This window comes from Vicugna pacos, chromosome X (genome assembly GCF_048564905.1).
Source record: "Vicugna pacos chromosome X, VicPac4, whole genome shotgun sequence".
NCBI classification, from domain to species: Eukaryota; Metazoa; Chordata; class Mammalia; order Artiodactyla; family Camelidae; genus Vicugna; species Vicugna pacos.
In genome coordinates this window covers 12,917,436-12,933,368 of record NC_133023.1, presented here as the reverse complement: position 1 = coordinate 12,933,368, position 15,933 = coordinate 12,917,436, and the positions used below count along the sequence as shown (strand labels likewise).

Below are 15,933 nucleotides of genomic sequence, written 5' to 3'. Positions count from 1 at the left end.
ATATGGCCTTTGCCTCCCGTTTCTCGGTCACCCAGTCTACACCATTCACTGGATCTTCCAGTCTGCCTGCTTTTTATTATGCCTCAGAGTCCCCTCTTTTCTATCTGACACCCTGTTCAATATACATCTAACTTGACAAGGTGGTTCTGCGGTCTGGCAGCGTTTATTTACCTGTGCTCATAAATGAGCTTCTGGGATGTTGTCTCCCCAGGAGCTTTTTGAGAACCAGCACTTCTCTCAGAAGAATGTGACCCTCTATTGGTCTGTCACCCTCTGCTCTGTCATCAAAAGGTGGCTGTTTGGAGATGTTGGTTCTTCAGAAAGTAACCATAGGCCTGCAGGTCTGCTCAACTTTGGGGCATTGTCACCATCAGAATACCTGCTCGGACAACATGCCTGGGGACGTTCTCATGGCTTTTTGGACACACAGGCTGGGCACCCTGAAAGCCTCCTGTGTTCTCACCTCTGCAGCATGGCTGCTACCTCAGTGTTGTGTGCTCTGGGATGTTTTTCACATCACGTTTCCAAGGAGAAAGAGTTATGGAGTTAGAGTTACAGAGATGCCTAACTTATGCTGTCCAAGAGAGTTCAAGATCATCCTTACTATTCTGAAGGTTTTTGCACTTGGCAAATGATTCTGTCAGGAAGAAGCAGCCACAGTAGTCAGCTCCCAGGAGAGGTCAGAGCAGCGACTGTATTGCCACATTAGCTGCCTGGTTACATTGCCTTCCTACCTCCAGTGCTCATCTTTTAGAAACGTGGGGTCTAGTAGTGGTGGCACCAGGTGAGGTAGTGTTATAGGCCTTCCGGTGAGCCAGAGCTGCTTCTCTGCCAAAGTTAGCTTAGTTTAGACCTCACTGAATCAGGCTGTTGCCATCACAACATCTCAGTCTGTTCATCCATCTATCTACCTGTGGCGGAGTTTCTCTGACGGAGCTGCGTGCTTGCTTGCTACCTTGCGTGGGGAGGAAGATGTGCACACAGTTCTTCAGGAAGGGGATGGCCAGAGAACACACTGCAAAGGGAAGGGAAAGGAGTGGGGAACAGGGGAGTGGCTCAAGTAGAAGTGAATGAGGAAATCCGTATGGAGTGTCATTCTGGCTTTATGGTCAAGTGAAGTAGCACAGGAATTCTATAAAAGGAGAGAATTGTCTGATATCGGAATATTCAGTACCTCAGAGGCTCTCTGACCTGAATAAAGTCCCCAACTTTATGGCTTTTCCCCCTTTCGGTGGTTTAGCAAATGGTTTTAGTCCATGGTTATGCCTTATTGTTCTATTTTAGATTGTATTCATCAATCCATCAATAAATATTTGTGGTTAAAACAAAACAGAACAAAATAAAAATACTTCTTTCCGAAGTTACTTAAGTTAGCTATTTTCTTCCCCACCTTCTTCAGTGTGGTTAGGATTCTCATTTGTAATACAATTAGGTTTATTTATTATTGTTTGTTTTGCATTTGGGGTTCTCCTTATGTTCTGGTTGATGTTAGTTATTTATTTATGGGGGTATGTGAAACCTTACCTGGGTTCTAAGTGTTAGAGCCACCGCCAAAATATACTCTGAAGTGTCATTCTCCCTTGACCTTACCACCGTCTTCCCATCCCCCCTTCTTTCTAACCTATTCCCACCCACCCCTGTTGGTAAACCGGTCTCACTGTTTCTGGTTTATCCTGCCCATCAAGTCAGTTTTGCTTTAACTCTTGTTTTGGAAAAGTGAATTTGTACCAACATGATTGATATCTTAGAGGACAATTTGAGCTTAGTGTGAATTTTATGTTTGCTTACATACACTTTAATGCATAAGAAACTCAGTGAATGCAGAAACGGGAGCCAGCTGCCCCGAGCCGTGTAAGAACACACGCACTGCACAGACCTCAGACATTCCTGAGCCCCTTGGTTCGCCTCACGTGTTAGCAGCCACGCTGTCTGCCCCTGGTGTTACAGCATTCCTTCTGACCCATCCCTTCTCCTGACACCCACTCCACAAGCAAACCTCAGGGCCTTTTCTAGGTAAAGTGACACATTTATTGTATTATGTATCTCTTACCCATTTCATGTGTGTAAAACTGTGCTACTGTTTTTATTAGGTTCCTATCTGTGTGTGTGTGTGTGTGTGTGTGTGTGAGAGAGAGAGAGAGAGAGAGAGAGAGAGGGGCAAGCTTTTTGAGTGTTGTGCCCTGTATTCTTCATAAACTGTTTGGTTTTTATTGTGCAATTTTGCATGACATGGAAATTTTTAAGGATGGTTATGTTGTGCTATAGCAGAATTGACTCTTTTAGACAAATAAGTGGATACCTGCATATTTTCTTATATACCCTTCTTTGTAACAAGAAGGGTAGCATACTCTAGACACTCCTTGGGGCTTTGCCTTTGTCACTTAAGAGTATGTCCTGGCAGTCACTCCTTATTAGCTCATCGACATCTTCCTCATTTTTTAAAGCAGCATAGTACTCCACTATCTGGCTGTCCTGTAGTTTATTCCATCATTAAAGGTATATATACTACAGAAAAGGGGCTAATATTACTAATGGATAAATACCTCTTACATACATCCTTCTGTGTATAGGCATCTTGGTTATTTCCAATATCTCATAATCGTAAACAATACTGTGATGAATAATCTTTCTGTAGTATTGGAGATGAATGTTTAGTGGTCTTGCTAGGGAAAAAAGTAAGTGCATATGTAGTTTTGTTAGCTATTGCTGAATTCCCTTCCAGATAGGTTGTACAAAACTTTTGATTTTCCATCAGTTGTGTGCATGAGTGCCTGTCCCCTCCCCCCGTTTCACCAATAGAATATGTTGTCATATTGTTTAATTTTTGCCAACCTAACAGATAAATGGTATCTGTGTTTTTTGCATTCCTCTAATTATGAGAATGAACAGTTTTTTACCTTTAAGAAACATTGTAATGTTATTTTCTGGATTGTCTGTTCAAGGCTTTCCCCTCCATTTTTCAGCCAGGTTTTTGCTCTTTTCCTTGTCTGGCAGTTTTCAGAGCTATTTATCTACTAGTGATATTGGTCCTTTTTTTCTGTGGTATGTGTCACACATATTTTCTCCCAGTTTTTGGTTGTCTTTTGACTTTGTTTAAGGTGTTTGAGCATGCAAAAATATTTACTGTTCAAATTAATCTGTCTTCTCTTTTATTATCTCTATATTTTGAGTCAGAGAGCCTTTTCCTAGACTGAGGTCAAAGAATAATTCCCCCCTATTTTCACCCTAGTACTTGTATAGTTGCATTTTTATGTTTAGGTCCCTGATCCTTTTGGAGTTTAATCTTGTGTATGTTGTGAAGTATGGATCGAATTAAATGGTTCTCAACCAGGGGTGATTTTGTCTTCTGAGGGGATATTTGGCAGTGTCTGGAGACATTTCGGGTTGTCAAAACTAGGTGGACCAGTGCTCCTGGCATCTAGTGCGTAGAGGCCAGGGAGGCTGCTAAACATCCCACAGTGCACAGGACTGTCCCCACAGCAAAGAATGATCCAACTCAAAGTGTCAGTATTGTCGAGGTTGAGTAATTCTCATAAAAATTTTTTTTCTTCAAATAAATGGCCAGTTGTTCCAGCATCATTAAAAAGGAACAGCCTCCATCTTTGGCCTCAGTGTTTAGAGATACCACCTTTATCAGATGTTTTCATATATACTTGTGTTCATTTCTGGACTTTGTATTCTATTCTACTGGGATATGTGTGCCAGTACCACTCTGTTGTAATTATAAAGACTTTAAAGATATTTTATATCTGGTAGGGCTAATCCCCCCTTATAAGTTTCTTTTCAGTGTTTTCCTGGCTATTCTTTTTTTTTTTCTTAATATAATAAACTTAAAAAAATTGCATGAAAGATTCTTTAAATTCTATAATGCTTTACAATTTTCAAGTTTCACACACATAATTTCATATAATCCTATAATAACCTTTTGTTCCCCCTGCCCTGGTATTGGCCCTTGCTCTTCCTTCTCCCCACTGGTAACCACTGGTTTGTTCTCTATATCTGTGAGTCTGCTTCTTTTTGTTTGTTTGTTTTATTCACTAGTTTGTTGTATTTTTTAGATGCCACATAAGTGATATCATATAGTATTTGTCTTTCTCTGTCTGACTTCTTTCACCTAGCAAAATGCCCTCCAAATCCAGCCATGTTGCTGCAAATGGCAAATTTTTGTTCTTTTCTTTGACTGAGTAGTATTCCATTACACACACACACACACACACACACACACACACATACACATACATATACATATACACACCACATCTTCTTTATCCAGTCATCTGTTGATGGACACAGGTTGTTTCCATATCTTGGCAAGTGGAAATAATGCTGCTATGAACATATGGGTACATGTATCTTTTCAAATTAGTGTGTGTTTTTTTGTTTTTTGGGTTTTTGTTTGTTTGTTTGTTTGTTTTTTATATATACCCAGGAGTGGAACTGCTGGGTCATATGGTGGTTCTATTTTTAGTTTTTTGAGAAACCTCCACACCGTTTTCCACAGTGGCTGCACCAATTTACATTCCCACTAACAATGTAGGAGTTTTCTTCACACCCTCTCCAGCATTTATTATTTGTAGACTTTTTGATGATAGCCATTCTGATCAGTGTGAGGTGATACGTCATTATGCTTTTGATTTGCATTTCTCTAATAATTAGCAATGTTTATGTTCTTGTGCCTTTTGGCCATGTGCATTTCCTCTTTGGAAAAATGTCTATTCAGTTTTTCTGCTCATATTTTAATTGGGTTGTTTGTTTTTTTGATGTTGAGTTGTATCAGTTGTTTATACATGTTGGATAGTAACCCTGTTATTGGTCATATTGTTTGCAAATATCTTCTCCAATTCAGTAGGTCGTCTTTTAATTTTTGTTGATGGTTTCCTTTACTGTACAAAAGCTGTTAAGTTTAATTGGGTCCCATTTGTTTATTTTTGCTTTTGTTAGCTTTAGGAGATGGATCCAAAAAAAAAAACATTGCTGCAGTTCACATCAAAGAGTGTTCTGCCTATGTTTTCCACTAGGAGTTTTATAGTATCTGGTCTTACATTTAGGTCTTTAATTCATTTTGAGTTTATTTTTGTATACAGTGTTAGAGAAAGTTATAATTTCATTCTTTTACATAGAACTGTCTAGTTTCCCAAGCACAGATTATTGAAGAGACTGTCTTTTCTTCATTGCATAGTCTTGATTCCTTTGTCATAGATTAATTGACCATAAGTGTGTGGGTTTATTTCTGGTCTCTATTCTGTTCCATTGATCTATGTGTCTGTTTTTGTGCCATACCAAACTATTTTGATTACTGTAGCTTTGTAGTATAGTCTAAAGTCAGAGAGTGTGGTTCTGCCAGCTCTTTTTTTCTTTCTCAAGATTATTTTTTACTATTTGGGGCCTTTTGTGTTTCTGTACAAATTTAGCAATTTTTGTTCTAGTTCTGTGAAAAATGCCACTGGTAGTTTGATAGAGAGTCCATTGACTCTGCAAATTGCCTTGGATAGTATATTCATTTTAACAATATTGATACTTCCAATCCAAGAACACAGTATATCTTTCCATCTGTGTCATCTTCAATTTCTTTCATCATTGCCTTATAGTTTTCTGAATACAGGTCTTTTACCTCCTTAGGTAGGTTTATTCCTAGGTATTTTATTCTTTTTGATGCAATAGAAAATGGGATTATTATCTTAATTTCTCTTTCTGGTACTTCATTGATAGTGTATAGAAATGTGACAGATTTCTGTATTTTAATTTTGTATCCTACAACTTTACCAAATTCATTGATGAGCTCTAGTAGTTTTCTGGTGGCATCTTTAGGATTTTCTATGTGCAGTATCATGTCATCTGAAAACAGTGAGTTTTACTTCTTCTTTCCCAATTTGGATTACTTTTATTTCTTTTTCTTCTCTGATAGCTGGGGCTAGGACTTCCAAAACTATGTTGAATAAAAGTGACGAGAGTGGGCATCTTTGTCTTGTTCCTAATCTTAGAGAAAGTGCTTTCAGCTTTTCACCACTGAGTATGATGTTAGCTGTAGGTTTGTCACTTATGGCTTTTTTTATGTTGTGGTATATGTTCCCTCTCTGCCCACTTTCTGGAGAGTATTTTTTTAATCATGAATGGATGTTGAACTTTATCAAAAGCTTTTTTGTTGTATCTATTGAGATTATCATGTGGTTTTTAATTCTTCAATTTGTTAATGTGGTGTATCACATTGATTGATATGCAAATATTGAAAAATCCTTGCATCCCTGGGATAAATGTCACTTGATTGTGGCTTATGATTCTTTCAGTGTATCACTGGATTCAGTTTGCTGGTATTTTGTTGAGGATTTTTGCACCTATGTTCATCAGTGATACTGGCTTGTAATTTTCTTATTTTGTGATATCTGTGTCTGGTTTTGGTATCAGGGTGATGCTGGCCTCACAGAATGAGGCTGCAAGTGTTCCTTCCTCTGTAATTTTCTGGAATAGTTTGAGAAGGATAGGTGTTAACTTTTCTCTTAATGTCTGGTAGAATTCACCTGTGAAGTCATCTGGTCCTGGACTTTTGTTTGTTGGGAGTTTTAAAATTACTGATTCAATTTCATTACTGGTATTTGGTCTATTTGTATTTTCTCTTTCTTCCTGGTTCAGTCTTAGGAGATTGTACCTTTGTAAGAATTTGTCCATTTCTTCTAGGTTTCCATTTTATTGGCATATAGTTGTTCATAGTCTCTTACGATCCTTTGTATTTCTGCGATGTCAGTGGTAATTTCTCCTTTTTCATTTTTTATTTTATTAATTTTGGCACTCCCTTTTTTTCTTGATGAGTCAAGTTAAAGGTTTATCGATTGTCTATCTTTTCAAAGAACCAGCTTTAAATTTCATTGATCTTTTCTATTGTTTTAGTCTCTATTTCATTTATTTGTACTCTGATCTTTATGATTTTTTTCCTTCTACTAACTTAATAGATTTTGTTTGTTCTCTCTCTAGTTCCTTTAGGTGTAAGGTTAGGTTGTTTATTTGAAGTTTTTCTTATTTCCTGGGATAAGCTTGTATTGTTATAAACTTCCCTCTTAGAACTGCTTTTGTTGCATCCCATAGGTTCTGGATCATTGTGTTTTCATTTTAATTTGTCTCTAAGTATTTTTTGATTTCTTCTTTGATTTCTTCAATGATCCATTGTTTGGTAGCTTATTCTTTAGTCTCCACATTTTGTGGCTTTTTGGTTTTTTTTTTTTTGAAGTTTTTTTCTTGTAGGTGATTTCTAGTCTTACAGCATTGTGGTCAGAAAAGATGGATATGATTTTGACTTTCTTGAAGTTACTGAGTCTTGCTTTGTGGCCTAGTATGTGATCTACCCTGGAGAGTGTTCCATGTGCACTTGAAAAGAATGTGTACTGTGCTACTTTCAGATGATCTGCTCTATATACGTCAATTAAGTCCATTTGGTCTATTTTAAAGTCTGTGTTGTCTGGGAGGGTGGGCAATGGCTCAGTGGTAGAATGCATGCTTAGCATGTACGAGGCCTTGGGTTCAATCCCCAGTACCTCCATAAAAAAAAATAGTCTATTTAGTCTGATAGAAGTATTGCTGTTCTGGTTTAGCATATTGCTTGCAAACTGCTATTTACATGGGATACCTTTTTTCATTCCCTCACTTTCAGTCTGTATGTGTCTCTAGATCTGAAGTGAGTCTGTTAGGCAGTATATACATGATATATATGGGTCTTGTTTCTGTATCCATTCAGCCACTCTATGTCTTTGGGTTGGAGCATTTAGACCATTTATATTTAAGGTAATATCAACATGTATGTTCTTATTGCCATTTTGTTATTTGTTTTGGATTTATTTTTATAGATCTTTTTCCCCCTTCTTCCTTTATTCTCTTGTGATTTGATGACTATCTTTACTGTTACATTTGGATTGCTTTGTGTGTGTGTGTGTATATGATAGATTTTTGGGTTTTTTTAAAATTTTTTTTTCGGTTGGGGGAGGTAATTAGGTTTATTTATTTATTTATACTTTTTGAGGAGGTACTGGGGATTGAACCCAGGACCTCATGCATGTGAGGCACATGCTCTACCATTGAGCTATACCCTCCCCCCATTTTTGGCTCTGTACTTTTCCCCTTAGGTTTTCTTTCTTTCTTTCTTTTTAACTCTTGGGGGATAGGTAATTAGGCTTATTTATTTATTTTTAATGGAGGTACTGGGGATTGAACCCAGGACCTCATGCATGCTAAGCAGCTTACTCCAACACTGAGCTATACCCTCCCCCATGATAGATTTTTGGTTTGTAGTTACCATGAGGTTTTTGTATAGCAGCAGTCTATATTTTATACACACACACACACACACACACACACACACACGATTGTTTTCAGTTGCTGATCTCTTAATTTCAAATGCATTTTTAAAACCCTGCATTTGTACGCACCTTCCCTCACAGTTATTATTTTTGATATCATATTTTACATCTAATTGTTTTGTGTAGCTTTTAACTGCTTATTGCAGATATGGATGATTTCACTACTTTTGTCTTTTAACCTCACTACTAGCTTTGTGTGGGGATGATTTCCTACCTTTACTGTATGCTTGCCTTTACTGGTGAGCTTTTCCATTTTGTAACTTTCTTATTTCTAGTTGTGGCCTTTTCTTTTCTGCCTAGAGAATTTCCTTTAACATTTGTTGTAAAGCTGGTTGAGTGATGGTGAATTCTTTTAGCTTTTGCTTGTCTATAAAGCTTTTGATCCCTCCATCAAATATGATGGAGAGCCTTGCTGAATAGAGTATTCTTATTTGTAGGTTTTTCCCTTTTATCACTTTGACTATTTCGTGACACTCCCTTCTGGCCTTCGAGCTTCTGCTGAAAAATCAGCTGATAACCTTATGGGAATTCCACTGTATGTTACTTGTTGGTTTTCCTTTGCTGCTTTTAGTATTCTCTCCTTATCTTTAATTTTTGTCATTTTAATTACAGTGTGTCTTGGTGTGTTCCTCTTTGGGTTCATCCCATATGGGACTCTCTGCACTTCCTGGACTTTGGTGAATGTTTCCTTTTCTAGATTAGAAAAGTTGTAAGCTATTACACCTTTTAAGTATTTTCTCAGGCCCTTTCTCTCTCTCTTCTCCTTCTGGGAACCCTGTAATACAAATATTAGTGCACTTGATATTGTCCCAGAGGTCTCTTTAATTGTCCTCATTTCTTTTCATTCTTTTTTTTTTCTGTTCAGTGGCAGTGATTTCCAGTACTGTCTTCCAGCTCACTGATCCTTTCCTCTGTATCTATTAGTTTACTATTGATTCTTTCCAGTGTATTTTTCATTTCAGTTATTGGATTCCTCACCTCTGTTTGGTTGTTCTTTGTATTTTCTAAATCTTTGTTGAAAACTTCTAACTTTTCATTCTGTGCATCCATTCTTCTCCTGAGTTCTTTCATCATCATTATGATCATTACTCTGAACTTTTTCTCAGGTAGATTGCCTATCTTCACATTACTTATTTCTTCTGCAGTTTTATCTTGTTCCTTTGGAACATTTTCCTCTGTCACCTCATCTTGTCTGAGTTGCTATTGATAGTTTTATGTATGTAGTAGGTTAGTTATGTTTCTCAACCTTGGAGAAGTGGCCCTCTGTAGGAGATGTCCTATGCCTCCCTGCAGCTCACTCCCCTCTTATCACCCAAGCTATATGCTCTGTGGGTTCCCCCTAAGAGGGCTGTGTGGGTCTTTCTGTTGTGGTGGGCTGAGTATGTGGTGGGGGAGGGGTCTGGCAGGCTTGGTTGGCCCTTGTCTTGGTTGGTTGCCAGGCTCTGCCTTGTGTGGATGCTGCTGGCTACTAGTTAGTGGGGTCTGATCATGAAGCGGCTGACTGAAGAACCCCAGGGGGCCCCAGGGCTAGTGCTAGCTCACTTGTGGGTGGAGTCAAGGTCCAGAAGACTCCAGGGCTGTTGCCTGACCCCCCAAACTGGTGGGTGAAGCTGGGTCCAGGGGTTAGTGCTGGACTACTGGCAAATAGATCTAGGTCCTGGAGTCTGGTTGCAGGGCCCATGGATCCCAAAGCTGATGTTAGATTACTGGTGGCGGGGGCAGTTCCGGACACAGTTGGGTATAGGGTTTAGGGTGTCCCAAAGCTTGTGTTGGCCTGCTAGTGGGTAGGGCTGGGACCCATCTGGTCCCAGAGTAGGGTCTGACCTGCCATAGGCTGGCTGGGTCCATAGGCTGTGGTTTTCTTGCATCTGGTGTTTGCTCCCTGGTGGGTGAGGCTGTCTAAAGACTAGCACAGGCTTCCTAGAGGGCAGGGCTGTTGCCTGCCCACTGGTGGGCGGAGCTGTGTCTTGGCTCTCTGGTGGGCAGGACCATGTACAGAGGTGTGTCTTGAAGCAGCTGTGGGCTCAGGAATTCTTTAGGCAGCCTGTCTGTTGATGAGTGGGGCTTTGTCCCCACCCAGTTAGTAATTTGCCCTGAGGCATCCCAGCACTGGTGCCTACAGGCTGTTGGGTGGGTCCTGGTCTTGGTGCTAATGTGCTAATGGCACCTACCAGAACTGGTTTCCATGAGGTAGCAAGAGCTCCCAAATATGGCTACTGCCAGTGTCTATGTCCATAAAGTGAGCCATAGCCGCCCCCCACCTCTCCGGGAGATTCTCCAAGACCAGCAGGTATGTCTGGCCCAGACTTCTATCAAATTATTGCTTTTGCCCTGGATCCTGGTGTGTGTGAGATTTTTGTGTGCACCCTTTAAGAGTGAAGTTTCTATTTCCCCATAGTCCTATGGAGCTCCCAAAATTGAGCACTGCTGGCCTTCAAAGCCAAATGATCTGGTGGCTTGTCTTCCTGGTGAAGGATCCCCAAGCTGGGGAGCCTGAAGTGAGGCTCAGAACTCTCATTCCTGTGGGAGAACCTCTGCACTATAATTATTCTCCAGTTAGTGGGTCACCCACTTTGGGATATGAGACTTGATTATATTGCAAATCTGCCCCTCCTATCCATCTCATTGCCATTCCTTTTTTATGTGTTTAGTTGTTGAAGATTTTTTTGGTAGGTTTCGATCTTTTCCATGTTGTGCAGATAGTTGTGGTTCTGGTGTGCTCATGAGTGGAGGTGAGCCCAGGGTCTTTCTACTCTGCCATCTTAGCCTGATTTCCCCCTGATTATTTGTGAATGCTTATTTCTCCATAAGAACTTTAGTATCAGTGGGTCTAAGTCTATTTTTTAAAAAGCTTATTGGTAATTTTTATTGGGATAGTGTTAAATTTATAAATTAGAACTGACTTGTGTATAGTGCTGAATCATTATTTCTAAGAACAGGGGATGTCCTCCCATTTGAGAAAGTCTAATTTTGTGTCTTTTAGGAATGCTTTAAAGGTTTTCTCATATAGGTTTTGCACATTTGTGATAAATTAATTCCTAAGTATTTAATCTTCATTGGTATTGCAGTATATGGAGTTATTTTATACCACTAAGTCTTCTGATTGTCATGTAAATGAAGGATATTGAGTTTTGTGTGTTTATATCCTGCTACTTTACTGAATTCTTTTATTGTCTCAATTAGTTTTATCATTGATTATCTAGGATTTTCCTAGTATAGTGTCATATCATGTGCAACTAGATATAGGTTCACTTATTCTTTACCAATGCTTATGTGTGTAATTGATTAATTTTGTTTAACTGCATTGATTAATTCCTCTAATATAATGCTAATTAGTAGCAGAGATAGTGAGTATCCTTGCCTTATTCCTGATTTTAATGGAAATGCCTCTAATGTTTCCCCATTAGATAAGATACTTGCCTTAGGACTAAGGCATATATTTTATCCTGTTAATGAAGTACCACTCAATTCTTATTTTCTCGTCTTTTTAAACAGGCCTTTCCAGCATCTTTGGAGATAATCATATGAAGTTTTACCCCTTAGATATATTAATATAGTATATGATATTCATAGATTTCCTAATATTGAACCACCCTTACATTTCTGGAATAAATCCCATTTAGTCATGGTATATGATACTGTATTCTGTTTGTTAACATTTAATTTAGTAGTTTTCCATCAGTACTAATGAACTAACATTGGTCATTATTATTGGTCCTTCCTGCCTTCCTTCCTATCTTTTATCAGGTTTAGGTATCAAACCTTCAGGAAATGTTTATAAAAGAAATAGAGAAGTTCTTAATTTTTGATGTGCTGAAACTATTTATAGAGCATTGAGATTATCTGGACTTTGAAAGTTGAATGGAATTCTTCAGGAAACCATCTGGGCCTGAAATCACCTTCTTTGCTACCCTTGATGAAGAAGGACTTCTAAATGGGCTTTAATTAGGAGATACTTCTTGAATTTCAGCTGACAGAGCTGGGATTTAAACTTAGTTAGAAGCATGATGTTGATCACTGTATCAGTGATACATCAGGGACTTGATTACCTAATAGTAATGATGATGAAGATGATGTCTAGTAGATATTAGTTGCCTATTATGCATCAAGTACCATTTACATGTATTAACACATTCAGTCCCTGTTTCAGACTTATGGGGTACTATCTCTTATTATCCCTGAAGCACCGAAATGATTAACTCATCAAGGGTCACACAGCTAGTAAATGGTAGAGCTGGTTTTCAATTCCAGTCAGTTTGGCTTCACAGTCTGTGCCTTTAATGACCAAAGTACAGTATAACAGCTTGCAGAACTGTGGATGATCCCCTTATATCAGAATCTCATTATGAATGCTTTTTTTTAAAGGGGAAAAAATGGCTTAACTAAAGTCTCGCAGATGAAAGAAGAGTTGCTGCCTATGAAAATGTCTGTCTAGCAATTTGGCTACAATCTCCCTATCCCTATCCTTACGGCTCTTCTCTTGCAGCAGTGTACAGACCTTGTAAGCTTCGTGTATAGAATTGTGTTCTAGTCTGAGTCAGCTCCACGTCTGAGGGATGCAACTTGAATGGAAAATTTTCCAATGAACTTGGTGACCCAAACTCAAATGAAACAGTTAAAATTTCCTCAAATTACTTAGAAATACTAAGTATTATCATTGAGATGGGTAAATTTTCTGGTTTATGTTAAGTATGATCTCTTATTAATGTTTGTTGAGTCAATGAAGCACCCTCATTGCTATTCATTATTTTAAGCTTTTTCGTACAGTCTTACTTTGGTATTTAGACATTATTAAAATTATGCAGATTAAGACAAAGGGTAGTATTTTTATGCCATTTCCGTAAATACTCAACATTCTTCTCTCCCACATCCCCCCACCAAGAAAACCAACTTAATGAGCCACAAAACATGTTATAATGAATGGGAAAAATATTTTTAGCATTTTTATGCAGAAAATACCTCATTAAAAACAAATGCTTCAGCAAGCAGATTTGAGCTTAATGAGGACTTTTGTTGAGCAGAGGCTTTTATGACAAATCACTAGCATGTGTAACTGATCTATATAAAGACCTAGAAAGCCCTCAGAGCCTCGTCCTTATCCCTGGGCTGCATTGCAGCGGTGTGTGAGTGTGGCATGACGCTTAGTAGATGCTTGATGAACCTGAGGGACATGAAGCCTACTGTCCAGCCACAAGTAGGAAAAACGTCTATGTACTGATCAATCTCACTGTTTTGTCAGATGTTATATCAGGAAAGTCATTAAGATGAACTTTGTTCTCAGCTGGGTGTTCGGCATCATGTGACCCAAATATTTTGTATCTGTTTCATACTGTAAAGGCCATAAGGGTATAGGGTTTATAACCATACATACAACCTTAATTTCAAATAAAAACCTCAACTTGTACCCACACTATTGTAACTTGTTAGACTTTGGGACTCCAACTGGCATGACAGGGGAGCAGGGACCCAGCTCGTCATGCAGACTGTATGGGCCAATTTGGTCACAGAAACCACAGTCCCTCGCCTCAGTCATGCCCTGCCCTGAGGCACAAAGTGCTCACCTAGGGTGATGGGCCTTACCACTGAGGCCTCAGAAGGCACACTTGGCGTGATGGTGTTTCCAGGTATTCTGAGCTGGGCTCAGCTTCATCACTGATCCATCCTTGCAGGCTTGAGTTGAGTCACAGCCACACCCACCCAAGCAAGATTGACATTTCCAGTGGTAATTGGTTACCCAGAAGAACTAGCCTCCCTTATAGAATGGGAAGCATGAAATTATGAGATGATTCATTTTCAGGTGGTATTTTTTCACATCATGTAGGTTCTTTCTCAGTTCATCTGACTGAGTCAGGCACACTATCACCTGACTAGTAACAACAGTAGTGGTTGCAGCAGTTAACATTTATTGAGGTGTTACTGAATGCCAGGAACTGTGCTAAGTTTTTTCTACACCTTATCTCATTTAACTCTCAAACCCTATAAGCTGGGTACTATTAATATCCCCATATTACAGATGAGGAAACTGAGGGCAAAGATGGTAAGTAACCTGCACTAAATCTTTCAGCTCATATATATAAGAACTAGGATTTAATGCAATTTTCCCCCTGATTCTATTTTATTTTTTTAATGAAGTATAGTTGACTTATAATATTGTGTTAGTTTCAGGTATACAGCAAAGTGATTCAGTTACAGATTTTTTTTCAGGTTTTTTTCCATTATAGATTATTACAAAGTATTATATACAGTTCCCTGTGCTATACAGTAAATCCTTGTTGTTTCTCTCTTTTATATATACTGGTCTATATCTGTTAATCCCACATTCCTAATTTCTCTGATTTCAGAGTCCTTAACTATTATTGCTTTACTGCTTTGTGTAGCCAATTAACTAAAAAAAAAAACTATATCCCCACTCTATTCCAAAACAAGAGGCATTCTTTTCAGTAATGACAGGGTAAAACATTCAGTTTTCAAATGCCCATGATCAGCTCTTTCAGGCTCCTTCAGTAGGAGGAGGGAAACTGACCCAAGACCCCCTCATACTTCCCGCTCAGCAGGTACAGGGCTGCCGCCTGGCCTCCAAGCTCACCGTTAAGAAGTGCCGGTCCTTAACTTCGCGCCGCCTCTGGCTGTGAGTTGGTGGGTAGGCTGGCAGTGGAGGAACCGCTACGGAAGGGGGGGCAGCAGCTCTTTGCTCCCGACGATCACTCCGGCTACGGTGTTCTGGGGGCAGAAAAAACAATAGTACATAAACATACTTGGCATTTTCAATTTCTCTTTCCCCTGTGGGAGGATGAGCAAAAGGCTGGAAAAAAGTGAGTTTTTGGTAATCTAGCTCATTTGTATACTAAATATTTTCAGAATGGTTCTGAACTAAACTTTCATTTCATATTAATATGAAGTTGGACACCTATATTTCAGTGGGTCCATCTCATAGTCGTTGTACAAGATGTTTGGAGAAAGTAGTATATTTCTCAGTGTGCCTCATTTCAAAACAACATGAGCAAAAAAAAAATCTAGAACAATGGTGTAAGATCTGCTGACAGTCCTGTGGTGGACAGTCGGCACAGACATGCCAGAGCCCCTCAGGGTGTGGTGGGGGACAGATGCTCACAGCCATCCAGGGGGTGATGGAGCTGGCTCACAGTGCTTCAGGAGCACGAATGGCTATGTGTTTAGGAATTCTGTGAGCCAGTTTTTAAACTGTTGGTAACTTGAAAGAGGCCATGGTGGTAGTATTTATACCACAGAAATTGCTGAATGCTATACATCAGGGCCTTATTTATTTATTACCTTTTTTTTTTAAGAGAACCTGTGACCAGCACACCATTGCAGCCATCTAAGCCCTGTCCGCCACAATACTCAGGTGGCTTTCAAATCCTGGGCTCTTAGAGAAAGTGAAGGAATTCCAATGATGACAGTTGTCTGATTTAGGAATAAAGCTACCTCTGGGAAAAGCCAAGAAATTTCTATGGGGTGAAGTGGTCCTGACTTCATAACAAGAATCAGTGAGACACCAGGAGCACAATTTAGTTTCTGGATGTCTCAGCAAGCCCCAAAGCATACCGTGCCCAACATACTGGCCACGCCAGAG

General features: G+C 39.2%; 1 protein-coding gene and 1 non-coding gene across 3 annotated transcripts in view; both read right to left on the bottom strand.

The window, feature by feature from the left end:
* NHS (NHS actin remodeling regulator) overlaps positions 1-15,933 on the bottom strand; it is a 337,575-nt gene that overhangs the window by 29,038 nt on the left and 292,604 nt on the right. For both annotated transcript variants that reach the window (XM_072956295.1, XM_072956296.1), the window contains exon 3: positions 14,929-15,062. In XM_072956295.1, coding sequence (XP_072812396.1) covers positions 14,929-15,062 — 134 coding nt within the window. The remainder of the gene's footprint in view (positions 1-14,928; positions 15,063-15,933) is intronic.
* On the bottom strand, positions 8,004-8,076 carry TRNAV-CAC (transfer RNA valine (anticodon CAC)). Its single transcript has one exon. It is a non-coding gene; the product is annotated as a tRNA-Val (tRNA).